At 45.9% G+C, this 27,963-nt stretch overlaps 2 protein-coding genes across 3 annotated transcripts in view; one reads left to right on the plus strand and one right to left on the minus strand.

Moving 5' to 3' along the window:
* The first annotated feature begins 466 nt into the window (after positions 1-466).
* On the plus strand, positions 467-27,837 carry Cenpu (centromere protein U). Its single transcript, XM_036209200.1, has 13 exons — positions 467-537; positions 2,265-2,313; positions 4,187-4,298; positions 7,439-7,541; positions 10,027-10,087; positions 10,668-10,895; positions 13,258-13,327; positions 14,533-14,641; positions 20,441-20,519; positions 21,353-21,400; positions 21,922-21,983; positions 24,150-24,306; positions 26,568-27,837. The coding sequence occupies exons 1-13, from the start codon at positions 497-499 to the stop codon at positions 26,679-26,681; spliced, it is 1,233 nt and encodes a 410-aa protein (XP_036065093.1). The 5' UTR covers positions 467-496; the 3' UTR covers positions 26,682-27,837.
* The window catches only part of Primpol (primase and DNA directed polymerase), a 36,372-nt gene continuing 35,182 nt past the window's right edge, over positions 26,774-27,963 (minus strand). For both annotated transcript variants that reach the window (XM_036209199.1, XM_036209198.1), the window contains one exon: positions 26,774-27,494. In XM_036209199.1, coding sequence (XP_036065092.1) covers positions 27,240-27,494 — 255 coding nt within the window. In that variant the 3' untranslated portion in view covers positions 26,774-27,239. The remainder of the gene's footprint in view (positions 27,495-27,963) is intronic.

Genomic DNA, 27,963 nt, shown 5'->3' on the forward strand with positions numbered 1-27,963 from the left:
GTTACAACGGAAGATTCTGGAATGGAAGATAAATATAAATAACATGTTAAGTCCAACAGTTAGCTGCTGCAGGGAACTAAAAGCAGCGCCTGCATTTCTCCATGCAAGGCGCTTGACAGTTGTCCATAAACTAGCAAATAAGCCTCCCGGAAGCCCAGGCGTTTGGACGCGCTGGCGGCTGGCTCGGATCCACCCACACCCACACCAGCTCCGGGTCAGGTCCGGGGCCTCGTGAGTTCTGAATTTCCGGAACACTGGAGCGGCGTCCGGGCCGGAGGGACAGACAGCCGGGAACAGCTAAGCGGTACGCCGCGGGGCTCCGCTCCGCTGCAGCGCGTTATCCCGGCCTGGATTTTTATCATGCTCTTGCTCTGGAAGCCCTCTGGGCCCGCCCCGGAAGAGGCGGAGCAGAGAGAGGGCTAGGCTCTGATTGGCTGCTCTGAACAGTGCAAGCTTGGCGCGAGTTTTGGCAGCCCGAGGAGTCCGGAGCGGTAGGATGGCAACACGGAGAAGTTTAAGATACCCGGGGTCCCCGGGGTAAGTGCTGCCGCCCCGCACGGCGTCCTGGACGGGCTCAACTTGTCCCAGAGACTCGCCCACCGGTTCCCACAGTTCCGGGTCCTAGAGTCGTGGGGAGGGGATTTAGTCTCAGGAGTCAAGCTGGGTGGGAGAGGACCTCAGACACCAGCGTTGCTTTGCATGACAAGCGAATAGTTAGCCTTCCGGGTTGGTGGTCATTGCTTTTTTTTATGTCCAAGACCCAGCTGTTTTCGTAATGGGCAACACGGACCCTGAAGACCAACCAGATCTCTAGCGAGGGTCCAAGCGCCCGCTTGTTTAGTGTTTGGGATGGCCTAAATGCCCAAAGGACATGCAGGGCGCGTCAGGCATCTTTTTAGTATTTTAGTATTTAGAGAAAGCATCTGAAAAGAAGCCACTAAATTGTGCTCTGAAAGGTTGGTTCTAGGATCTGGTGAAGGCTCTTCTGGGAGTGTCTGGCACGCATCCAAAGCCTGGGAGGGATCTGGGTAAATAGGTCTCCGCTGCTGGGTAGGATGGAAGATGGTGTTTGTAGCTACGACAGGACACAGATAGTGGGAAATCCACACTCGGTGAGCAGTGAGGAGAGAGAAATGTTCCAAGCTTGATCTGCTAAGCCACTGGTTTTTGTTTCAACATCTTGAGGCTTGAGACTAGTGAAATCTGTTCATCCTTCACTCCTAAAACACTGGCGCATACAACAGAGATTGTATAAATGGTTATCGTAGAGATTTCCATCGTTTGGAAGCTGCTCCCGGACTCCAGCCCCAAGCCAGAAGGAAACGGCTTTGTGTTTTTTGGAGCATAGACAAGAAAAAGGTGGAAAGAATTCAGGCTAAAGCAGCTTGCACACCTGGTTTTCATACCCACACGTGAAACAGTTCAGAAGTCACTTAAGCATTCTGAACCCCGGAATTACAGTCTGTAGTTATCACAAAGCAGATGTTCTACAGGTCTGAGGTCAACTAAAGCTGGGGATTGGTCGGAAGTGGGAAATCTCGGCCTCAGTCCAGAGTTTCTGGGGTATCGGATGCTGGGGATGCAGTGACTTCGGGCAGCTTGTTTTTAACAAGCCACCTAGGTAAAGCAGCAGTGTTTAGCACCCCATTTCAGTTCTGTAGATGAAACCTAGGGCCCATGTGTGCTGGACAAGGGCACCATTGGCCTGCATCCCACGTCCACGCTTTTTATGTGGTTCTGACGTCAGCAGGTGTTAGAATACAGGGGGATACTTGTGCACAGAGAAGTCTTGTGAAAATTCTGTACCTGGCACAGCTTTTTTTTTTTTTTTTCTTCTTTGAGACAGGGTTTCTCTGTGTAGTTTTGGTGCCTGCCCTGGATCTCGCTCCATAGACCAGGCTGGCCTCAAACTCACAGAGATCTGCCCGGCTCTGCCTCCCGAGTGCCGGGAATAATGGCATGTGCCACACTGCCCGGCCTGGCGCAGCCTTTTAAAAGCATTTTCCTGCAACTCATAGGAAGATGTACCTTTTATTGTAACCTAGCACCCACAAGTGAGGTGGTTTACAGGTGGTGTGTCTTGCGTGCTCCCTTCCCCCATTCTGCTTCCCTTGTTGCCATAGCTTCTGCTCTGCTGGGTGAGCAAGCAAAGAAGAGAATTTAACAAAGGACTGCCTGGGAATAATCATAGCTTATAGCGCTTTCCCCGATTACTTAAAACATTTCCTGATTCCCCCTTTAACTTATTGTCTGTGTTTTAATAGTGCAGAACATTCAAAGAACGCTCTGGGAAGAGCACATTCCAGGAAACACGTAAGTAATCTTTGTTCATGTGATTTTTTTTTTTTTTTAACCTTCAAAAACAAAACTTGTCATTTTGTGGGATCGCATTTTTGTAGCCTTCTTTTGACAAACTTTTTTTTAAAAAATGATTGCTTTAAAAAGTGCTTTATCTGTTGGGCAGTGGTGGCTCACACCTTTAATGCCAGCACCCAGGAGGGAGGCAGAGGCAGGTGGATCTCTGTGAGTTTTAGGCCAGCCTGGGCTACAAAGCAAATTCCAGGACAGCCAGGACCATACTTCGTCAATATTTTAGAACCATTGGTTGGTTTTTTTTTTGAGCCTAGATTGACATTAATTTTATTCAGATAATTGACATCATGTGAAAGTTGTATAATGTTCTGTATTGTCATTTTTCACTTCTTGTAATTTCCCTGCTACGGTTTTTTAACAGCTGCACGTGGGCTTATGGTATTCCTCTCGATCCGTGTTATAGTTTTATTTTTCTACAGGAAGTGTATGTTAAAGGCAAGTGCATTTGTTTAACGCTCTTGATTGCCAGTTCCGAAATATCCATTGCCATTTCAAATTAGTGTTATGAAGGTGCTTGCTTTTCAAGTTTAGGGCTAGCTCTTCAGAGCACTTTTGGCCACCTTCTCTGTCCTGGCTTTCTCCGTCTGAGGCAGGCTCCCTGCTGCCCTGACTCTAACCTTGGGCCATGCTCCTTCACTGTGGTGAATCTAGCATACGTCCAGGGGATCTTGCTCAGCTTTCCTGTCCACCACTGCTCAGAGTAGTTTAGTCCATTGTGCTCTGGGCGTGAGGGTGAGGGGGTGGGGGAGCGGTTCTTTACTCACTATAGACCCTTTCCAGCCTTTCTTGTTGGAAATCAGTGTCTAGAATGGATTTTCTCGGCCTTCAGGTCCTCCCTGTGGGAGGTAGTTGCCTTGCATGGGATGGAATCTTCTTTGGCTTGAAAGCGAATCTTGGCATTTCTCCATATAACACTCTGAATGAGGCTTTCCCTGAGGCTCCGAGTTTTGTCTGCCAGTGTTATTGCATATCCTTTATATCTTCCAGATTTTTCTTATCTGTAATAATAACATCCTCTTGTATTTTGTAAGCTACCATAGGAGATTATCTCATTTCGGTCTTTCATCGGGATTTAGCCTTTAATCTGTGTATTGAACTAGATTGAATTGTAAGCCCCGGTCTCTGCCCTGTAGGAAGGCAGCTTTAGCCTGTGTGCAGTCGAAACTGCTTATGAGCTTTTGAGTATGCGCCCTTTTTCTGGGGATTGTTTCGTAGCATCCCCTACATCAAGGATTTAGGTAAACGATACCTTGTGGGCCAAATGTAGCCCGCCATTTGTTTTTGTACAGCCTTGTGAACTAAGAATGGTTCTTGTTTGTTGTATTTTAAAATGATTTAAACAAGCTGGACACGATGGCTCACACCTGCTTCTAATTCTAGCACTTAGGAGGACTCCTGTGAGTTGAGTTCAAGCCAGCCTGGAATACATTGAAACCCTGTCTCAAAAAATAAAGATGACCTAGAATGAAAATGCCTCTTAACCTGTGAAAATGATAGGAACTTTCAGTGCCCAGAAGTCAAGTTCTGTTGAAGCACAGCCATGTGCCTTCCTTCTTGGCTTGTCAGTGTCTGCTCCCGTGTGTAATGGCTGTGCTTGGTAGTGGGTAAGGAAGTCTAGTGGCCTACAGAACCTAGTGTCTACTCTTTGGCCTCCATAGACATGTTTTATCCGTCCCTGCCTTGGATCATCAGAGTAGTCTGAGGTTCAAAAAACTGTTTTCATGGACTGTGGGACTAGCTAGAGGGTCCTTAGGAGAGGAGTGTGGTAACGTTCATGGTCTCCATTTCAGTGACTGGTTTTATTCACTCTTAGAAAGCTGGTCAAAAGCACAAGCCTAAGGACGTGTTTGACTTTCCTAATAATTCTGATGTCTCAAGCATGCTGGAAGAAATGGAGGAAGAAGAGGAACCATATGAAACCTTTGGTTAGTATTCTACATTCCTATTCAGGACTTAGTTAACAAGAGAGGTGAGCGGTCAACTCCATTATCTAAATCCAGAGCATTTTTGTTGGCTTAGAAGAAACCTCCCACACCCGTCAGCCCCTTTTCCCTTCCTTTGGTCCCTGGAGACCATAAATTAAGTTCCAATCTCTATGGATTTGTCTCTTCTGACATTTTATATAAATAGAATCATATAACATATATGATTCCTGTTCTAGTGAGCTCCTTTGAATTAGCATATTTTCAAGGTTGTAGCCTGTGTTTACTTCATCCTTAAATCTGATGGCTCAGTTATAATGCTCAGTTGGCTTTGGGTTTTCCTTCCTTTTTTTTTTTTGTTTTGTTTTGTTTTTTGTTTTTTCAAGACAGGGTTTCTCTGTGTAGCTTTGTGCCTTTCCTGGAACTCACTTGGTAGCCCAGGCTGGCCTCGAACTCACAGAGATCCATCTGGCTCTGCCTCCTGAGTGCTGGGATTAAAGGTGTGCACCACCACCACCCAGCTCCTTTTCTTGATCATAATGCTGCTATGAATATCCATGGTCAAAGTTTGTGTGTGTGTGTGTGTGTGTGTGTGTGTGTGTGTGTGTGTGTGTGTATGTGTGTGTATGTATGTGCGCGCGCATGCGTGCCTATTCAGTTTTCTCCGACATAACCCCAGGAGAATTTTTGAATCTATAGCAACTCTGGTATTAACATTCTGATGTTTTTATTCTAGCCAGACTAGTGAGTATAAAATAATGTCTCATTGTGGTGTTGTATACACAGAGGGTAGATATACAACACAACATTTACTATTTTAACTGGTTTAAACATGTAGGCCTGGGGCAGATAGGTCCATTCACATTGTTGAGTAGCCATCTCTAACCATTCATCTCCAGAACTCTCAGTTTCCTTAACCCAGACTCTCTGCAGCCACTAAACAGCTCCTGCTCTCACACTCCAGCCCCTGGCAACTACTCTGTGAATTAGGCAACTCTAGGAACCTCACGGAATAGGCAGGCCCAATGCTTGCTGTTTTAGCTATGGTGACTACTGCCGTGATGGAACACCGTGGCCAGAGGAACTTGAGGAGGAACGGGTTTATTTGGCTTGCACTTCTCATCACTGTCCATCATCAAAGGAAGTCAGGACAGGAACTCAAACAGGACAGGAACCCGGAGGCAGGAGCTGATTGATGCAGAGGCCATGGAGGGGTGCTGCTTACTGGCTTGCTCCTCATAGCTTGCTCAGCCTACTCTTTTCTAAAACCCAGAGCCACCAGCCCAGGAATGGCACCACGAATTAAGAAAATGTCCTACAGGCTTCCTCGCAAACATGGTCTTATGGAGGCATTTTCTTAATTGAGGCTCCCTCCTCTCAGATGACTTCAGCCTGTGTCAAGTTGTGGTAAAACTAGCCAGCCCACTTGTCCTCTTGTCCCTGGCTAGTTTCATTCAGCTATTGCCTTTTGGTTGTTATTCTCATCATGTGTCCGAACCGCCTTTGGTCGGTGCTGGGGATGGGCCCAGGATCCTGCACATGGCACAGGACTGACTGTCTTTGTAAACCCGATTCCAGCTGAATGTGGTAGCACGCTGTAGTCTTAGTCCTTGGGAGGTGGAGGCAGTGAGATCAGAAGTCGAAGGTCAAGCTTGAGTACACAGCGTGGGCTGCATGGCTCAAACATGCTGTCAAAACACAGCGGCGAGAGAAAGAGGACTTCGTCAGCCACTCATCTGCCATGGAGCTTTGGTGTGCAGATGCCGGAGTCCCACTCCACTTTTGTGCAGGCGCCCACGGGTAGGAGCACTGGGGTGTGTGTCGGACAAAGCTGTAGGGTTGTGTGTGTGAGGACTCCTCCATGCTGTTTGCCACAGCTTCCGTCTCACATTGGTGTGTGTGGTTCAGTTCCTGGCTGACCCAGACTTGCTAGCTTGGGCTTTCTCCTCTTCCTTCCGTTCTTTCTCGCCTCTCTTCCTGGTTACAGTTATCTGAGGGATGGGAATGTATCTAATGGTCGTAGGTGCATCTCCATAGTGCTGTCAAGTGTCTTCTCGGTGTGCTCCTGACCTGCTGTAAACCTTCAGTGAAGTCGACTGCTTGTGGAAGTTCAGCTTTGATTTATCTGTCTTTGTGCATCCGCGGATGACTCCCAGCCCCAGCTGCAGAATAAAGAAATCCCGTTGCTTAGTCGAGGGCATCATGGAATATATTATCAATCTTAAAATCGTGCACTTGACATAGTCAGTATTTAAGCTGCTATTTATTTTGGGAAGAAAGTTTTTAAGTTTGTACATCATGCTAACATTTAAACACTTAAAAAAAAAAAAAGTGGTCGCTTGGCTCTTCCCAGTTCCCCTTGCAGCAATTAAGTCTGTTGGAACTGGTCACCTCTTTTGTCCCTTCAGGGTTTCCATCCCTACCATATCCCCCGCCCCCCAAGTAGGAGCAGCCTTAGCGTCTCCTTTCCCCGCCTGTCCACTAAGGCCCCGTTGTCTCCTGCATCCTCATGCAGGTTCACTCTTTGCTCTAGTGTAAGGTTCTTGCAGTCCAGGTGAGCTCAAGAGGAAGGGAAGTGAGAGAGGACAGGCACCCTCCCCAGTGCCCTCTAAATGCTGGCTCAGCACTCTGAGTGATGAAGTCAGAGGGGCACACTGTAAACCCAAGCAGTTAGTAACTAATGCAGTGGCCTCCCAGCTCTACCTATGATATTGTGTGTATGAGTGTTTTGCTTGTATGTATGTCTGTACCATGTGCGTGCTTGGTGGCCATGGAGGGCAGAAGAGGGTATTGGATGTTCTGGAATTGGAGTTAGAGAAGGTTAGAAGCTGCCTGTGGATTCTGGGAATCAAGCCCATGTCCTTGGCAAGAGCAAGTGCCCTCGACCCCTGAGCCACTTCATCCCCAGAAAACGTGTTTTTTATTGACAATAAGGTTTATGTTTTCTATTGCTGGGGTATGAGATAAACACTGTCTGGGAAGTGCCTTGTGTAACAGACTTTGACTTTGTCAGCCATTTAGACAAAGATGGCCTTGTATCCCACTGTCAGGGATTATAACTTAGTTCCCCAAAGAGCCAGCGTTAAATTTGCTGTTTTGTTTTGTTTTGTTTTGTGTTGTGTTGTGTTGTGTTGTTTTGTTAGACCCTCCACTGCACAGTACTGCTATCTATGCTGAAGAGGAACTGTCCAAACATTGCGGGTCCTCTGCCTCTCCGGCCACTCATGGAAGAGAAGAGGGCAGAAGGTACGGGGCCATCTCAAGCAGTTGGGGCTTTCTGTTGGTTTCTTTTGTTTCGGGAGGGTTAGATTTACTTTTATTATTTTTAATTATGTGTGTGGGTATGTGCAAGTGAGCTCAGGTGCCCAAGGAATCCAGAGGCATTGGATCCCCAGGTGCCAGAGTGTCTTAGGTTTCTATTGCTGTGAAGACACCAAGTGAAGACCATCACAACTTTCATAAAGGAAAACATTTAATTGGGGTGGCTCGCTTACAGTTCAGAGGTTCAGTCCATTATCATGGTGGGACATGACGGTGTGCATGCAGACATGGTGCTGGAGAGGTAGCTGAGAGTTTTACATCTTGATATGCTGGCTATAGGAAGTGAACTGACTCACTGGGCATGGCTTAAGCATATATGAGACCTCAAAGCCCGCCTCCATAGTTGACACACTTCCTCCAACAAGACCACACTGACTCAAACAAGGCCACACCTCCTCCAACAAGACCACACCTACTCAAACAAGGCCACACCTCCTGATAGTGCCACTCTTAATGAGCTTATGGCGGCCTGTTACATTCAAACTACCACACAGAGTTACAGATGGTTATGTAAGTCACCTGACATTAGGTTGTCAGGAAGAGCAAGTGCTCATAACTGCCAAGTCATCTCTAGCCCTTAAGCAGTTGTTTCTTATAGATATTAAAACAAACAAACAAACGAAAAACCTAAAGTCATTTTGGAATCTTTTGAACCAGCCTGTTATGATTTTCCTCAAAAAAACTGCTGCATAAAAACGTAATTTTCAGCCTTTAATCCCAGCACTCTGGAGGCAGAGGCAGGAAGATCTCTATGAGTTCGAGGCCAGCCTGATCTATAAAGCAAGTTCCAGGACAGCCAGGGCTACACAGTAAAACTCTGTCTCAAAAAACAAAACAAAACAAAACAAACCCCCCCCCCCACAAAACCTGACTTTCTGTAGTTGTTATTACTTGCCGTAACTATGACTGGCACCTAGGTGCCTTAGCATGCCGTCTCTTTGCTTGGGTGGCAGATTGAAGATCTAGACAGAGGAGAGGTATCTGTGGTGATGAGCACTGCAGTGTCTGCTCCTGGGCTCAAGGGCTCTGCATCCTTTGGTGATGTCCTAAGGATTCTGACTCTTTCTTGGGTTTATTCCAAGGTTATTTATCAATATTTTTGTCTGTTTGGCAGTTACTATAAATAGGATCTTCCATTTTATCTGTTGTAGTTAATATGTGTGAAAGCTATCAGTTTCTTACACCACACACACACACACACACACACACACACACACACACACACACACGCACACGCACATGTGCACGAAGGCCAGAGGATGACCCTGGGTGTCTTCCTCTGCCACTTTCTACCTTACTTTTGTGAGACATAGTTTGTCACTGAACCTGGACCTCATGAATTCAGCCAGAGTGGCAGGCCAGGAGCCCCCGGGACCCCCTGTCTCCCCCCCAGTCAGCACTGGGGTTGTAGCCAGCTTTTTATGTGAGTAGGAGAGAGAGGGGGGCATTGGAGAGACCAGTTTGTGAGCTGCTTTCATGGTTGGGGTGGGGAGGGTGGGGTGGTTATTTCAGACATGGCGGGAGGTGGATGGGTCTGAGGCACAGTCGAGAAGCACATCAGTAGGTCTTGGTGCTGGAGGAGGGTGGCCAACCAGGCAGCCCTGGGATTGCTTCATGGCCACGAGCTAGATGGGGTTAATGGTCCTGCTGCCAAAGGAAGGACTTAGGAAGTAAGGCAGGGTTTACATAGAAGTACAAAAGCAAGTCAGGGAGGCATGGGGAGAGCTTAGCATGTCCCAGGACCCCGAGAGGCCTCACTGACAGTTGGCACCTTCTCCCTAAGTTGTTCAACTGTTTTGTTCTTGGATCTCTCCATCCCTCCTCCCCCTCCCTCCTCCCTCCCTCCCTCCTCCCTTCCTCCCTCCTCCCTTCCCCTCTCCCTCTCTCCTCCCCCTCACCCTCTCCTCCCTCCTCCTCCTCCCCCCTCCCTCCTTCCTCACTCTTCCCCCTCCCCCCTCCTCCTCCCTCCCTCTCCCCTCCTTCCCTCTCCCCTAGCCCCCAGCATCCTGCCTAGCTGGTCTGTCATGGGGAGGCCTTGCATCTGAGACCACCTCTGTTGGATCCGATGCTTCTAGGTTTAGGTGTTGCTGCAAAATCTTCCACCCTCCACCTGTCTGCATCTACCTACCCAAGGCTCCGGTTAGCACAGGGCCTTCTGTGTCCTACACGCAGCAGGCGGGGACCTGGCCATGGGCCCAGTGACTTGGGTGACCGGATCACATTGGCCCATGATTACTCAGTCGCTTAGGGAAACGTGACGCGAGCAGATGTAAGGAATGGCCAGAAAATCTAGAAAGGTGACAGAGCTGCCATGGCAGGGAGAAACCTCCTCACATCCCACTGGTTTTCACGCTGAAGCAGCCTATAGAAAACGTTCTGTACAGGATAATGATGGCTTGTTGTTTGGCAGTGTGGACCCTTCTGCAAACGAAGCAAGTGGAAACAAGTCTGTAAAGATGAGTGCAAAAAAGGTATGTGGGGTGTGTTTCCTTCTGTCTCTGTTTGTAAGAAACTTCATACTTTACTTGGGGTAGATGCAAACAGAGAAAAATGTCCGGTAGCAGTATTTTCTTATACAGAAATGTCTGAGAAATTCCTTTTATAATAAAGGAAGGTTAAAAAGTATATTGATTTATTTTGTGTATGTATGTATGTGGGCATGTACATGATACAGCGTGTTTAGAGGTCAGAGGACAACTCGTGGGAGTCCATTCTTCACTTCGACCTTATGGGTTTCAGGGATTGAACTCAGACGTGGTGGCAAGTGCCGTTCCCTGCCGCACTCTCGGACTAGCCCAGGAAAACTATTTTTCTGTCTGAAGTGTTACGAAGGAGTTCTCAGCTTTCTACTTACCCAGTCAGTTTCTGCAGCGTTCTGATAATGTGCTCAGCTCGTGGCTTACAAGAGGCAGAGAGAACCCATTGGCATTCTGATCATGCTCTCTTCTAGATGTTATGTGCAGTTTTGATGTTTATAAATGGGGATTCCGTGACATTATGAAAATCCCAAGATTTGCATTTTCGAGACTAGCAGTGCTGTTTCCTTCGTAGCCGAGTAGAAAGCTGGATCCCATCAGCGACGAGTCCGAGAGCTCTGAAGACGACATAAGGAGGAGAGTGGGGTCCCTGGAGAGAGCAGGAGAGCAGCACCAGGCTGCTCCTGCAGCGTCTTCGGCACCCCCTGTGAAGCGAGCCAAACGCACCACTCCTAAGAGGACAAGACCCCCCAGCACTCGGCCCTCTGCTGCAGAGGAGACTCGAGCAATACAAAGGCAGCAGGTGAGCAGTGTTTGCTGTCCGGCCCGCAGAGAGGAAAGTTCATTAGAAAGATTGAGGAGGAGGAGGGCTGGAGAGATGGCTCAGCGCTCTTCTTGAGGACCTGTATCAGGAGGCTTACAGCTGCTTGTAACCCTAGCTCCAGGGGGCTCTGCCACCTCTGACCTCTGTGGGCACTTGCATGCATGTGCACACACACCCCTCCCCCCCATACACATAATTAAAAAATAATAAAAATAAATCTTAAAAAAAAAAGATTAAGGGGGACTGGAGAGATGGCTCAGAGGTTTAGAGCACTCCCTGCTCTTCCAGAGGTCCTGAGTTCAATTCCCAGCAACCACATGGCGGCTCACAACCATCTGTAGTGAGATCTGGTGCCCTCTTCTGGCCTGCAGGGATGCATGCAGACGGAACACTGTATACATAATAAATAAATCTTAAGAAAGAAAGAAAAAAAAGAACAAAAAAAGATTAAGGAAGAAATAAAAATTTTAAGATAAGTATAGAGCTTTTATTACAGAAAGCAATATTTCCTTTAGAAAACATAGAAGATGTAGAAAGGAAGATAAATTTATCTACAGAATAACATCTGTGTCTTGGTGTGTGCTCTGTAGTCTTTCCATGTCATCATTTTAACCAGTGTTTGCACTCTCTCCATGGGTACCCACAGTATCGATTGATGGACATTGCAATTTTGGTGCTTGGATGAGTTTCTTTATATTTTTTTAGATTGTAATATGGTGACGTCATCTCCCTTCCCTTTCCTCCCTCCAAACCCTCCGATACAACCCCATTGCTCTTTTTCAAATACATGGCCTCTTTCCTTGCTAATTGCTTGTGTGTGTGTGTGTGTGTGTGTGTGTGTGTGTTTTCCTCAGTGTGTAAGTACAACCTGCTCAGTCATGGATTTCTTTGTAGCAAAGTCTTTATATACTCTCTTGATTCATTTCCTTATGAAGAAGTGATATAGGGTCATAATTTGTTTTTGAGGTCATTGAAATATAGTATCTTTTGGCTCATATTCTTATATATTTTATTAACTTATTTGGTTGAATATTTTAGATAAATAATCCTGCTTATATTGGTAGCCAGAGATACACCCTTGTGATTATATGTGTAATCACGAATGTCATCATAGATACTTTTATAAGAGAGATGTAGATTAGACACAGAGGGTGATGTGAGGGTGGGTGAAACATCCATGGCACCAGTCACGGCCCCGGAATCTGGAGTGGCCAAAGAATGCTTTTACATCCCCCCACACCCCTTGCTGGGGACAGGGACGGCGGTGGGGGTGGGCTGGGGGGTAGGGGCTGCCTGTAATCTTGACTGCCTCTCTTCCGTTCCCAAGGAGGTTCTCTGCTAAGACTGTTGTCCCCTTCTAGACATGATGGCCACCGCTTCAGCCTTGGTTTCCTGAACCACTGTCTGGTCATCTTTGGATCAGCATCTCTTCAGTCTGTTTTTGTCTTGACTCAGGGTCACATTTTCTTGTGTGTCCATTTTAGACTAGAACTTGAAATGTAGTCCCTGTTGTTTGGAGATATTGATTCTGTGTCCTGTCCCGGGACTGGCTATCCTGAACTCAGCCTGACATTTGCCTGCTGTTTTGAAGTTACAGGCTTGATTTTATCCTTTGCTAGGGTGAGTGTGTAGAAAGCCTAAGATATTTTCCCAGTATCTAACTTAGTGACACTCAGTCTCTCTATTTGTTTATAATTGCTTCACAACTAATTACTACAGAGTTAGTTACTTACACACATACGTTTATCATGTCATAGTTTCTGAAGGCTGGGAGTCCAGCTTCAATTTAGCTGGCTTCTCTGCTCGGGATGGTATAAGGCTGAAGTCAAGGGCTGTCCAGGACCAACCTCTCAGGTGAGGCTTGGATTTCTCCTTAAGAGTTCTCAAGTTGTTGATAGAGTTGAGTTCACCGAGTTCATTTCTCTCTTTTTGGAGGTTGAGGTTGCTCCCAATCCCTGCAGATGCTATTCTGTGGCCCTTGAAGTACGGTGCCCACATCTGCAGAGCCAGCCCAAGACTCTGCAAGTTAGGACAGTGTTTTCTTACCCACACATGGAGTCCAGGGAACAGATCCTGTCCTGTTCACAGGTGCTGCCCAGCATGCTTCCGTTGCTGTCCTCTGTTAGGCACATTCCCGTCAGCATTCACACAGATGGAGACTTCAGCACCTCAGTGTGGTGTGTGTGGCCTCGTGTACTGGAACCCTTGGCCTAAGGTTGTCTTTCACCTTTCCTAAGAACGAAATATGAACTGGAGCTAATAATATCGTCTTAATCTTTGCATTTTGGAGAAAAGAATTTCCCTCAATAGCTGTACCATTTCTTATTTTGTTTTTTGGTAGAAAACTCGGAAGGAAGTGAGGCTGTCTCCTGGCAGAAGGAAGAAACCAGGAAGCAAAGCCACAGACTCGGGTACAGTGGTGCTTTATCCTTGTCACTTGTGGAGAGTTCTCTGAACGTTCCTGGTTTTAAGTGTCCGAGGTGTTGAAAGAGCAAACTGTATTTTGGGGGATGGTGGTGTTGAGATAATGTCTCAGTGTAGCCCTAGCTGTCCTGGAGCTCACTGTGTAGATCAGGCTGGCCTGATCTCCTGGATATCCATCTGCCCCTGTCCCCCAGAGTACTGGAGCTAAAGGCGTACACCACCATCTTGGCTAAAACTGCCACTTGATTAAGAAATTCTGACTTTGGAGTAGTATTTTTTCTTTTTTTATCATTTTATCTTGAATTTTAATAATGCATACTAATACATGCACATAATAGAGTTTGATAAAATCCAACCCCATTCTCTACCCTCTCCTTATTACATGTCCCAAGTTCAGTTCCCAACACCCACATCAGGCAGTGTACAACAGTTCCAGGGCACGCGTGCCCTCTTTTGGCCTCCACGGGTACCTGCATACACTCTCACAGACACTTACACATAATAAAGTCCCGTGTAGATGGAATTGCGCGCGGTAGTCTGTTTGAGAAGGGACTCATACTGTTGGACCGTGTCCTTGCACACCACGGGGCTATTATAAATAAAGCCTGGTGACCCGCCGCACCCCCTCTTGTTTTCTCTTCCCTCTTTCTTTCATTTTTTAACCCGTGCGGTGCTAGCCATTGCGCTCCTGGCCTTGCTTGCCCTAGGAAAGCACATGGAGCTGGGGCTCCAGCCCCTTTATGAACGGCTTCCTGCCCGTGAACCTTCACATGCACCATCGTATCAACAAGTTTTCATTTCTCTTGGAGGAATAGAGCGTGAAGTTGTTGAGTCATAAGATAGACACATCCCAATTTCCCAAGTCGTTGTAAACTCCTGCCCTATGCTGCACAGTTTAAAATGGTACTAAAAATGGAAATGGTAATGTCATGTGAACAAGTGTAATAGAGTTCAGTGTAGCTGAAAGGAGACCCCACTGCGGAGCACATTAGTGTGTGGACCCTGTCTCCAAAGGCAAGCTCTAGACGCAGGAAGAGAGTGTGAGACTGCCCTGGAACAGGAAGAAATGAGTGTGGTTTGGGCTGTTTTTACACCCTGGCAGGGCTCCTGTTGTTCAGGGCTCAGAGCCCTGGACCTAGAGCCAGGTTACAGAGAATGAGTCTATTAAACTGACATGTGCTTACCATTCTAGATGCTTCTGAAAATATGCACATCTGGTGTCTAGAAGGAAAGAGACGTGGTGACATCATGGAGTTGGATGTTATTTTGTCTGCGTTTGAGAAAACCTTCCTGGAGTATAAGTAAGTCCTTTGAGGTTGTAATGCTTGGACCTGATCAGTTGTTCTCAGAGCACCCGTGGGTTCATCCTAGTTTTCAGTATTATGACATTTAAGATGTCTTTACATTTGCATTATAATCCTTGTACATACATTTATTAGGCTAGTTTCAAGTTATTGAATTGTCTATTCTAGACATTTCTCATGGACTTGAATCTAGAAATAAGGGTCTCCCCCGGTGCTGTTAGTTTTTCTCAGTCAGATAGTGTGTGCCAAGTATGGCCACACTCCAGTCCCTGCCAGCTCCATGAAGGCGGGATGGGGAAGCCTCCGTCACTCCTGGCATCACTCCTGGCACAGAACAGCCGCTTCCTCGTCAGGGCTTCACTCTTACACCCTCTGCAGCAGGCTCTCCTTTGGACCACCAACCCACCCCCACACTGTGACACAGAGACTTCTTATTAGTTATGAATGCTCGGCCTTGCCTTCTGCTTGTCCCACTGGCTCTTGCTGAAAGGTTTTTGCACCCCGATAGGCCGATGCAGTAATCCAACTCAAACCAAATCAGACTGAGTTAGAAAAAGCCCCGTTTTAAAGGGTAAAGCATTCCCAGATGATTCTCCATCCCCGCAAAGAGGAGCCTGGGACGAAAGACCAGAAGACCACGTGTCTGTTTTCTGGGATGTAGTTTATATACCCTATTGGAGTGGTCTTGAGCATCTCTGGGGGAGGAGCCGTGTTTGGCAGGCTTTGGGGAAAGAGATGGGGGAGGGGAGTTGAGGTGGAGCTTCCATCGGAACATTCCAGACTCTTTGAGTGTAGGGATGCCAGGGTGCCGGGGCTGAGGGGGAGCTCCCACCAGAACACCTATAACTTAATATATTCTGTTTCCCTTCATCTACCTTTTGCCTTGGGGCTTTTTACCTTTCTTTCATTCTGTATGTCCTACTCTGTGTCTGTCTGTCAGGCCCCAGGCATCTCTCTTTTTTTTCATTCATTCTTTCTCCATTTTCCCTTCTAGCCTAGATTTCTCCTCCTGCTTAACAGCTCTGCCCAGCAGCCCCACCTGTCCCTCTCCTGCCTAGCTGTTGGACATTCAGTTTTATATCAGACCAGTCAGGTGCCTTAGGCAGGCAAGCTAAAATAGCAGTCCATCATTAGGTAATTAAACAAATGCAGCATAAACAAATGTAATACCTTTACATCACTGAAGTAATATTCTAGAACACCCCTCTGAGCGGTATCAAGATAGGTACGGGCCTCTGGCTGTCTCCTCCAGCCTGGGGTTTGTGGGGAAAGTTGGAAAAGCGGCCGAAGCCGTCAGGTCTCACTCATTTTCCTTGAGCACAAGCCCAGTTTTGTTCTTTCCTGAAGAGAGTGATTCATAAACTTTAAGACATTAAACGACAGTATTTTAAAATGCAGCCTGGCAGAGTGGGTCTGAGAGACATGGAGTAGTAGTCACCCACAGCTGTGAATGCATCTGGCTTTTCTCAGACAATAGTCAGAGAGTGGGAACCTCTATGAGGACATGGAGTCCACAAAATGCAGGTCTAGCAGCTTTGGAGATGGGGTTGATGCGGGAAGGCTACATGCCGGAAGGAAGGGCTGTGGAGGTGGGGCTTACACACTGCCGGAAGGAAGGAAGGGCTGCGGAGGGTGGGGCTTACACAGTGCCGGAAGGAAGGAAGGGCTGCGGAGGGTGGGGCTTACACGGTGCCGGAAACTGAAGGGCTGTAGAAACCCCCCCATGCTGCTGTGGGAGATTTGCCCAACACTCAATACCTGAAAGAAGGGAAAGGCGTCATGAAAATGTCTAGGAAGGCAGGCTTATGTCCAAGGAGGGATGCCCCTTCCTGCATGACCCACCCCGTGGGCCCACCACTGACATCTGGTCTTGGACTTAGAGCTCACAAAGGGTGTTAAAGGATAGCTGTAAGGGGACCTGTGAAGTCTGGCCGACTGCTCTCTGCAGCTCGTGGGGGAATTCTTACCATTGCTCTGGATGCTGCTTGTTGCCAGAAGCATCTCTGCCCCACTCTGTTATTTCCTTCCCGTTGCTATGGTAAAATACCCTGAGAAGTACTCAGGACGATTAGGGGTTTAATTTAGATCACACTTCCGGGTTGTGGTACATCATCATGAGGGAACTGGCTGCCTGAGCTTGAAGCAGCTAGTCACATCCACAGTCCAGAGCAGACAGAATGAGTGCAGACAAGCTTGCTGCTGGGCTTTCTCCACTTCATACAGCCATGGCCCCACCTATGGAATGGCACCACCTATGGAATGGCACCACCTACATTCAGGGTGGGTCTTCGGTTAACTCTGCTGGAACAGTCCTTCCAGGCATGCCCCCAGGACATCCTGACCTAGACTTTCCCTCATTGGGATGGTCTTCCCAGGTGATTCTGGATTGTGTGATTGATAAAGCTAACCATCCTAGCCTGTCTCCAACCCTCATCCCAGACTTTGTCCCCTGCCCTCTCCCATTCTCTGCTGCCAGCTTTCTAAAGCTGTCAACCGTGGGGCGATCTACCCAGGAAACCCATCCTCTGAGCAGAGAGATGCTTTGTCACCCCTGCAGTAGTACTACTTCAGCTCTCCTGGTAGTTGTGAAGTGTACAAGTAATTTTACCATTGTAAAAACACATAACAGAATATACCATGGACCATTTTTAAAATGCAGAGTGGCTAACTGTCTGCATTTGGTGCAGCACACTTCTGGAACTTACTCATTTTGCAGAACTGAAATCTGCAATCATTAAAATAGTTGGCCACTTTCTCCTCTCCTCAGCAGATAGTTTTATGGATATTTGTGTATTTTGGTTCCTCCTTTTAGTTACTTCTGTGTAGATAGCCAGAAGTGCAATTGCTGGACCACATGGTATTTGTTTATTTTCTAACTGTCTCTAGTGTCTTTCTGAGAACTACACACCATTTTATAGCTCCTTCCTCGTGACTGGGAACGGCTCAGTAGAGAAGACGCTTTGCTGTGCGAACACGGACTCAAGTTTGGATCCCAGCATCCACCTAAAAAGCGTGCATGGCTGTCACTCCAGTGCTGTGCAGCTAGAGACGGGAGGATAGCTGGGGCTTTTGCCTCCAGCCTGGGTCCTGGTTTAGTGGGAGACCCAGGCTCACAGGAATAAGGTGGAGAGTGGTAGAGCAGGGGACCTGTTGTCCCCTGCAAAAGCACATATATGTGCATACTTTGCTCCCCATCACATTACACCCTTTCCACCATTTTGGGGGCGATATTTAACGCACACATGTGCAAGTGGATGTAAACTTGTTCTGTAGCCTTCTTTTGTCTCCCTCGTGATTACAGTGGCTGAATATCTCTGTGGGTGGTAGCCATTTCTCTATCTTTGGAGAAATGTCTTTCGAGTCTTTTGAGCAAAAGACTTTCGAGCAAAATTTTTTAAGTTGGACTGTTTTGTACATGTGGTTGAGTCATTTTAAAATATATTTGGGACATTGTTCCTCTATCAGATACATGGCCTGCAGATGTTTTCTTGCATTCCGTGGGCTGCGTTTTCATGCTTTGGTTGTGCATTTGCTGTTCAGAGGTACTTAGGTCAAGTGGATGCAACTAGGCAAAACATACACACAAAGAAAAATATAACCCAAGTAGATCTGTATCTGTCTTTCATAAGAAATAGTTGCAAAATCCTCAGCACAGTATTAGTAAGTTGATTTCAACAGTGTATTAAAAACAAATAAATAACTACCAGCAAGTGAGATTCATGTAAGATATGTGCAAGACTGGTTCAACTTTTGGAAGTAAAATAAATATTTACAAACTAAAGATGAAAAGTTAACAAGATCATGTGTTAGATTCAGGGAAAGTATATGACAAAATCCAGTACCCATTCATGATTTTTTAGGATAGAGTGAACTTCTTAACTTGATAAAGAATTATCTACAAGGATATTGGAGCTAGCTTCTTTAACTTGATAAAGAATTATCTACAAGGATCTTAGAGCTAGCATACTTAACATGGGGAACTCGAAAGGATTTCCCCTCAGCATCAGGAAGCAGGCAAGGCTGCCCCTCTCAGAAGTCAGTCTAACGTGATAACGTAGGTCTTAGCTGGCATGGTAGATAAGGGAGAAAAACTGAAACGTACCGAGACTGTAAAAGATCAGTCAGTCCATTACATTGTGTCAACTAGTGGAATCCGAAATTGAAAACAGCGCCACTTACATAAAGTAATGCCGCAAATAAGATACTTACATAAGAGCTGTGGGAAGAAATCAAAGATGAAGCTCCCAAATGCAGCAAGATTACTGTGTCTAAATAAAGGCAATGTTGTCCGTATGTCCATTCTTCTCAACTTCTAGAGTCAGGCAATCTCAAAATCCCAGCAGAGTCTGGTGGGGGTATTAACAGATGAATCCTAATATTCATACAGAGGAAAGGACTAAGAATAGAACTCACTGTAAAGCAGTGGTGCTGGGGCGCTGGAGTCCTGCTGAGAATAATAGACTAGCAGGGAGCCCACATGGAGCCAGCTGATCGACAAAGGAGCAAAGACAGAACAATGGAGGCGGTCAGAAACAAATGGTGCTGCAGGTGGGCTGTGTGCTGCTGCACACCCTTAGTCCCGGACTCTGGAGGCAGAAGCCAGCCTGGTCTACATGTTCTAGGCCAGCCAAGGCTACATAGTGAAACCCTGTGTCAAAAATAAAACACAGGTACTACAGCAGTGGGACATCCATAAACAACCAATACCGCCCCTTAACAAGCTGAACCAGATTGGATCACAAACCTAAGTGTAAACCTGAAGAACTAAAGGAGGACATAAGGGAAACCCCAGGTGACCTTGCATTTGATAATAACCTGTCTACAGCGAGAACACAACCCATCTAGGCTCATAAGCTGGACTTCAAGAGTTAATCATTTCTGCTGTATGCAAGATACTTCCAAGCCTGAAGAGATAGTCCACAGCATGGGAGAGCATCTTTGCAAGACACTTACTTGTTCCCGACCGACCCATGCCTGAGCAGGCAATTTAGGTGGGTCACAAAAAAAGACAGGAAAGTAGGAGAACTTGAAAAGAAGAGATGATAGGAAAGGAAGGGAAGACGAGGGAATCACAAGGGGCTTTGATCAAATAACACGTGTGCATGAAACTATAAGAGAATAAACAGTTGTTAAAAGATGTATATGAAAAAGGACTGTTACTCGGAATTTACAAAGAACTCTTGAAAACTCTGATAAAGCCACCTGATTGGGGGTGTGGCTCAGTGGTCAAGTGCTTTGCTAGGTGCTCAAGGACCTAGTGTGTCAGTTGACATCTCCTTCCAGTCCTGGGCTGGAGACCTAAAAGCTGCTCCTGTATCCTGTCCCGAGGTTCCCAGAGTCTGTCCATGGGTTTCTTCTCCTATTCTTGCCCTGCTTCTCTCCCTTCCTCTCCTCTGTCTCCCCCCTCTTTTTTTTTTTTTTTTTTTTTTTTTTTTTTTTAAGATTTATGTATACAGTATTCTGCTTGCATGTGCCCTTGTAGGCCAGAAGAGGGCAGCAGATCTCATTAACTCATTACAGATGGTTGTGAGTCATTATGTGGTCACTGGGAATTGAACTCAGGACCTCCAGAAGAGCAGTCAGTGCTCTTAACCACTGAGCCATCTCTCCAGCCCCCTTACCCTCTCTTATTCCCACTTTGGTTAAGTATGAGAAAAAGCTATAGGTTTTACATTGCTATCTTAGGTATTTCAACAATATGTGCCAAATTATATGTACTAACATATCAAGTGAATAAATTGCATCCTTCAGAATCCTTTATGATACCTATTTCGGTTTTCTTATAACAATTTACAGACCAAGAGTAAAATCTGAAAGATGTAATGAAGCCATCAACAAATTTTATTTTAAAATTAAAGGAGAACTCATCAGAATGGTAAGTTCACTGACATAATTATATTGCTTAAAATTATTTGTTTTTCTTTTTTTTTTTTTTTTTTTTTGTTTCTTTGTTTTTCAAGACAGGTTTTCTATGTGTAGTTTTGGTGCCTATCCCTCGATCTCACTTTGTAGACCAGGCTGGCCTCAAACTCACAGAGATCCGCCTGGCTCTGCCTCCAGAGTGCCTGGATTAAAGACATGCACCACCGCCCAGCTTATTTATGTTTTTCAAGACAGGGTTTCTCTGTATAATTGTGGCTGTCCTGGAACTTGCTCTGTAGACCAAGCTGGTCTCAAACTCAGAGATCCGCCTGCCTCTGCCTCTCCAGTGAGTGCTGGGATTAAAGGCGTGCACCACTGTGTCTGGCTGCTCCAAATTTTTTAAAGTAAAGTTTGGAAAGTATCCCGTGGTTGTAGAAAAGCTTGCATTTTTCTGGCCCTGTGGCAGTAAACACATGAGAACTACCCTTTTTTCTTTTTGTGGGTATGCGGATGTGGACTTGCACATATGCATGTATGTGGAAACCAGAGGCCCATGCCAAATAACTTCCTCAGTTGCCATACAACTTATTTTTTGAGACAGGGTCTCACTGAACCCGAAGATCATTGATTTAGCTAGGCCAGTTGGCCAGTGAGCTCCAAGGAGTTGCCCTCTTCACCAGCACCTGTTGAGGCCAAACGTGCTGGTGCTCGGAATCTGAACTCGGGTCCTTACGCCTTCCCGACAGGCAGTTTATCACCTGGTGTCTCCCAGCAGCTTCTTCCGTGGAACTTGAAACACTGAGTTTTGGGAAATTAGACATGCTTGTGTGTTTGTTGTCTTTGTAGCTTAAAGAAGCCCAGGGGCTGAGAGCTCTGAAAAGGAAGAACTCCAAGGTGACTCGGGGTCTCTTAGCGGGTCTCGGGTAGGAAATGACACCTGCTGTAGCTTATACCCTGCACACCAAGGTGACCTGGGGTCTCTTAGCGGGTCTCGGGTAGGGAACGGGAGGAAGTAACACCTGCTTTACTTTATGACCTGCACAGTTTGTGTAAGGGCTTTGTGGTTTGGGTCAGGGTTTTATTTGGTTTTGTAATGTTAATGGAGACTAAGGAACGGGGATCTCTGTTAGTGTGCGGTCATTATCCTTCCGCACCTGAGACTATCAGCTTATAAAGAGAGAAGGTTATTTGGGCTCGGTTTGGGAAGTGCTGGTCCACAACTTGTGGCTCCGTTACCTTTGGGGCCTGTTGTGAAATGAGACTGCTCAGTGAGTCAAACAGAAGCAAGAGAAGGAGGGTCTGTGCCCCCGAGTCTTCAGAGCTGCCCACTGAGCCGCACCGTCTGCCTGTTTCTCCTGCTCTGTGCCTAAGTGCTGGGACTTCCAGTGTTAACCTTTAATTACTGTATTGCTCAGATGATTTCCGACATGGAAAAGAGGCGGCAGCGTTTGATTGAAGTCCAGGACGAACTGCTTCGGTAAGATACCACCATCCACTCCTGCTAGGACAGGAGAGCTTGTCACTTAGGGGAGTGCTGTTTGCTGCCGTGACTGTGACCCACGACAAGCCCGTTTCCTTTACACTTGGACAGTCAGTGGCGGCAGCTTCTGGTGCCCAGTCAGCACGCTCGGTCTCCCAGCATGTCTGGTCTGGCCTCAGGCAGCCTGATTGCAGATTTAATGAGTAGACTCCAGGATTAGACTGTCTGGGACTTGAATCAGGCTCTACCACTGACTGCAGACGGGGGTGAGTTCTTGACTTTCCCAGTGCCTCAGTACGTGGGTATAATTGTAGTATATGGATATAACTGTTCCTCAGGGTGTTGTGTGAGCCGCTGAGTAAGCCTAGGAAGGGTTCTCGGCAGCGACCCATGCAGATGGTTCTTCTGCTTAGGTTATTTCTTGCTTGCTTTGTTTTTTGACAGATGGTCTTGCTACGTAGCCCAGGCTGGCTCTTTAGTTACTGTTGAAACATCCTCTCTACAATGAAACTCATGCCAGCCCATGTCCTGAGGTCTAGGCTTGGGGGCGGTCCCCGTGCATTAGTGTTCACACCTGAGTCTGGCAGTCTGTCCGTACCTTTTGGCCTTCTGAGGTATGGAGTGCCATGTGAGACAGAGCCTAAAGTGATGGAGGACTGGCTGTGCTGTCCACTCTTGAGATGCTTTAAAAGAGCTTAATAAGGCTCTGCTTGGTTAGCCTTGGCGTCCACGTGAGATTGTTGAAATGTGCTGGGACTGGCCTCCTTAGGGCCTTCTCTAGATGCCATTGTAGGAGGCCAGACATTATGAAAAAACGTAGTAAAGAAAATTATGGTATGGTTTTGCATATGAGAAGCCTAAGGCACAGGGGAGTCACTTCATCTCAGCCAGTCCCACCCTCAGGAAAGACAGGGAATGCAATCCCACACCTCTGGCCACCACCACCAGTCCAGTCTGGAATGTGCTGAAGAAATGTTGCACTTGTTCAGTGTGAAGAGCTTTTTTTTTAAATTAAAAAATATTTTTTATTTCTTGTTATTCTATTTTTTATTATTTCTGGTCACGGTTTCTCCTCCCTCATCTCCCAGATCCTCCCCACTTCTCCACCCATCCAACGCCTTGCCTTCTCTTTAGGAAAACAAATAGGCAAATAAAAACAAACCAACAGAGAAACCAAAGAAAAAGCATGAGAAACACACATACAGATGCACTATTTTTTTTTTTTTCCGAGACAGGGTTTCTCTGTGTATCTTTGCGCCTTTCCTGGAACTCACTTGGTAGCCCAGGCTGGCCTCGAACTCACAGAGATCCTCCTGGCTCTGCCTCCCGAGTGCTGGGATTAAAGGTGTGCGCCACCACCGCCGGCTCAGATGCACTATTCTTACATTTGAGAATAGTTGGTTTGTATATTTTTATTTGCAAGATGAGACTGTCAGCCTTCCTTCCTCTCCTACCGTAAACCACAAGTTACCCCTTTTCTTTATAGGTGGAGAAATCAGCCCCAGAGGTGGCTGTTGCCCAAAGGTGATGTGTGCACACATCTTCCTATCCAGGCCTTGTGCCTGCGTTTCTGTTGACTCCGTTTGGCCTTGGAAGCTGGAGGAGATTTTTATAAGGGAACTTTCTGCATGGCCTCCTGGCTAAACTGTCATGCCTGTACTCCTGCCTGTTGGCCAGATTGACATTTAGTCCAGTAGTTTCCGGGACTTGGACGACTTGAATGTGAGGCATGTTCTCGGCCGTCACTGCTAATTGTGTATCATAGTTGAGATGAACGGAAACGTAGGATCCTTTACATTCATAAGCTGAGAGGCAAGCACAGGTCACTTAGCCCACCCCCGTTTCTTCCTTCTTCTCCCAGGATGCTCATGTGCTATATACTGCTGGACTTTATCATATGTCATTTATGTGGGAGAAAATGGTATTTTGGGTTTGGGTTTCTGTTCTTCTTTATAGTATCGGCACTTTAATATTTTCAGTCCATGAACAACACATATATTTCTATTAATTTGTGCTTTACCCAATTTCTTTTGTTTGTTTGTTTGTTTTTGAGCTGAGGATCGAACCCAGGGCCTTGCGCTTGCTAGGAAAGCGCTCTACCACTGAGCTCAATCCCCAGCCCCCCAGTTTCTTTTAAGAGTTTCACAATTTTTTGTTGTCTAGATTAGAACCACAACTGAAACAACTACAGAAACAATATGACGACCTTAAGGAGAGAGAGTCATCCCTGAAGAATTCCCTGCTTTTCTTATCTAATTTAAAGCAGCTGTGTCAAGACTATTCGAATGTCCAAGAGAAAGAGCCAAAGAAGAAGGAGAAGGTGAGTCCCACTCACCTTTACTGTGCGGCAGGAGATGCTGCGGGCATTCGCTTGCAGAGTGCCCGGAGCTTTGAAGAAAGGTAACCGGCAGCCTCACTATAAGTCAGCAAGATCACGGCACCACCCTTAGCTACTTAATGAAGAGAAGGATCCCTGTTACTCCCACATCCCCCTTCAGAGAACTGCACCTGGAGGCCGTGTGGGAGGGCAGTGTGTTCAACTCTCAGTTGAACAGCTAGCTACGCTCGGCTTTATGAGTTCCCATCAATGCTCGGCTCTCTCACATGGGTTGTAACGACCAGCCGCCTTGATTTGTCCAGCCCATGGTCATGCTTTCGTAGCTCTCCCACAGAAATGGCAGGACTGGCTTGAGAGGTTGGGAAAATGTAGCTTTCTATTGTTTTAATACACTTTGAAGTTGCTTCTGGGACTTTGCTATGACACCTAATTAAGATGAATAGAAATGCTTGCTAAAAAATTGTAAGTTTGTTTACCTAGTAGAAGACTATGATTATACTAATAGAATTGTATATAGAATTACACTAACAGAATTGTGCATAGAATTGTACCAATAGAATTGTGTATAGAATTATACCAATAGAATTGTGTATAGAATTACACTAAGAATCATGTATAGAATTGTGTATAGAATTACACTAAGAATCATGTATAGAATTGTGTATAGAATTACACTAAGAATCATGTATAGAATTGTGTATAGAATTACACTAAGAACTGTGTATAGGGCTGGAGAGATGGCTCAGCGGTTAAGAGCACTGACTGTTCTTCCAGAGATTCTGAGTTCAATTCCTAGCGCCCACATGGTGGCTCACAATCATCTGTAATGAGATCTGGTGCCCTCTTCTGGCCTGCAGGCATATATGCAGACAGAACACTGTATACATAATAAATAAATCTTAAAAAAAAATGTGTATAGAATTACACTAAGAATTGTGTGTAGAACTATGTATAGAAAGCAATACATAATTACACACAATGTCTCTGAGTACCTAACGATCAGGTTTGTATTCTTCACCTCTGAATTCAGTTTTAAGATCTGGCATTGATCTAAGTTTTCCTGAGCTGAAGAACTGTTCATCTATAAGCTACACAAATAAGTTTTTAAAATGTACCTAAACTTTATTCTAGGGATTTGATTACTAAGTTTGTGAAAGTTAATGGTAGCATTGCCCCAGTCTGAACATAGTCCTCAGTTAAGCCAAGACCACTCTTTGCACTCAAGGCAAATGCTCACCGATCTACCCCAGGACTTGAACACCAGGCTGTGGTAACTGTGGAATACAGTGCTCTCACAAACGAGGCAGTGCACCTTCAGTGCCTGTTGTACTGTTACTGTTGGGCACTTACCCTTTTTTCCTGGGACATCTGGATATGTCACACCTCCTCCTAAACCCACAACAGCTCCAAGTGAAGTCTTCCCACTCCTTAGAGAGTGGGTGCTTGAGGTGTCTTGAGCGTAGGCAATTCCTACATCTGTTTGGTTGAATTCTCCAATAACATGGTATGTGTGTGGCAGAACACAAATCCATTGTTATGAGGGGTCACCACTGTCTGGCAGCTTTGCTGCTCAGTTTTCATCACTGAAAAAATACCTTTGAAACACATTTATCAACAAGCTGCCAAAAGTATGGTAAATTATTTAAGTGCAATTTAATTCCCCTCAGATAGTTTGCAACAGGATGTTTGGCTTTGTTAATTATTCCCAGGTCATGAGTTGTATTTCGAGTTCTAATTTAGGCTGGCTTTATGTTTTAACTTTGTCCTTACGTTTGGAATGGGAACCTTAAGGCTGAAATGATCCAATAAGTAACTTTCCTAAATAGACTCTAACAGGCCATTCTTCTCATTCCCTTAGTTCTTGCAGCGAAAGGAAACCTGATCTAGACATTTCTGTTTAAAACAGTTGCGATCAAGCAGACCCCACATACCACTAACACACTTGCCTAGTCCACGTCTGAGGCATGACTTTCCATTTTCAGTCATGCAGATGCCACAGCTCTTTGAGCCAGCTGGTCCTGCCTGGGATACAGAGATCTGCTCCAGCTTTGTTGAGTGGTTCTATATGACATCACATTCTGAAGAGATGGGGTGGACTGAAATATGGTTTCCTACTGATCTTAGCTAAACACAAGGAGTGAGAAAACTCAAAAATGGCCTTGGCTGTAGGGTTATGAACTAAAGAAATTACTAAAGTATCACTGTTTGTGAGTCTAAATAGTTTTGTTGTTTTCTATCAACAGTATGGTTCATCTAGCCTTCCAGCTCTGTTGTTTAAAGCAAGAACGATTCTGGGAGCCGAAAAACACTTGAAAACCATCAACTATCAGCTGGGGAAGCTCCTTGAGCAGGAATGAGAAGACATTCGCTGAGTCAGCCCCCTGCTGCCATCTCCTGAAACTGCACTCTTGATAACCAAACTTCCGCTCTGATAATAAGTGTGGCTTACTCATCAGAATTTATTACCATTTGTCATTCAAACTAAATTACACCAGTTCAACTGTCTAACGGTTTCAGAAGCCATAGTTTAGTTCTGATTATTGTTAATAAATTTCGGTTTCTTGACATGTTAGTCATCAAGAGGCATACGAGTTTTAACCTACAATAAGCTTTTTAATGATGTCAGTGCAAGCATGGAATAATTTTGATTAGGAGCAGTTACTGAAGTATGTCAAAAAATCTTCAATAAAACTGGCTCAGGTAAAAAGCAAATTATTAGAAAACCAAGTGATAAAACAGTTGCTATAAACAGGTTTAGTAATAAGCAAATATAATTTAATTTTTTTATAGTGTTGGGGATTAAATGCAGGGCCTTCTAGCCTTGGGCTGTAGCCCCAGCCCTAATTTAACACTTATGTCATCAACCCTCAGGCTTCAGGCAAACTGTAGCCTTGTTAGGTGAGCCCTGTCCATAGTTAGGCACTCTGTAATGCTTCTGCAATTAGTTCATCGGGAATGTCGTCCATCACACTCCTGTAGCCGAGAAGACTCTTGTCTGCAGCGTCAGCGAATTCAGCATCTTCTGTAGCTTCCAGGAAGCAGACATCATCTTTGGCATCCCAGTCAGCATCAGAAAACTGGCCGGGTGACAGGTTACTGGATGGCGGGTTTTGAGAATTCTTGGTCAGTGAGTTGCTGGTTTCATCTGCCTCATCAGAAGTGAACTCCTCCTTTATTTTGTTGAAAAGAGACGGAGGATAGAAGAATCAAGGTTAGTCAGAATAAGTGACTTCACTACACACTCCAAATATGTTGAGTTAAGGTATGAAGCGATAACCAGTTTTTCAAAGTCAAATGGCATGCTAGATTCCTGTTGTCAAGAACCGTCCCCATGGGGCAGGGTAAGCTAGCTCAAACATGGTTGCTTTGGTAATGTAGGCATACTTGAAACCCCAGGCCGAAACTGTAGTTCATGGCAGATGCATTTCAATATCCCCAGAAGGGGTATAGCAAAGGTAGATGTAAATTCCTAATGGGAAGATAGGCTAGCTGGAGACAAGCTGGAAAATACATTTTTCTTCCTTCCTTCCTTCCTTCCTTCCTTCCTTCCTTCCTTCCTTCCTTCCTTCCTTCCTTCCCTCCCTCCCTCCCTCCCTCCCTCTCTCTTTTTCTCTTTTTAGTTTGTTTGTTTTTAAGACA

The sequence above is a fragment of the Onychomys torridus genome, chromosome 17, assembly GCF_903995425.1.
Source record: "Onychomys torridus chromosome 17, mOncTor1.1, whole genome shotgun sequence".
In the NCBI taxonomy this organism is placed as follows: Eukaryota; Metazoa; Chordata; class Mammalia; order Rodentia; family Cricetidae; genus Onychomys; species Onychomys torridus.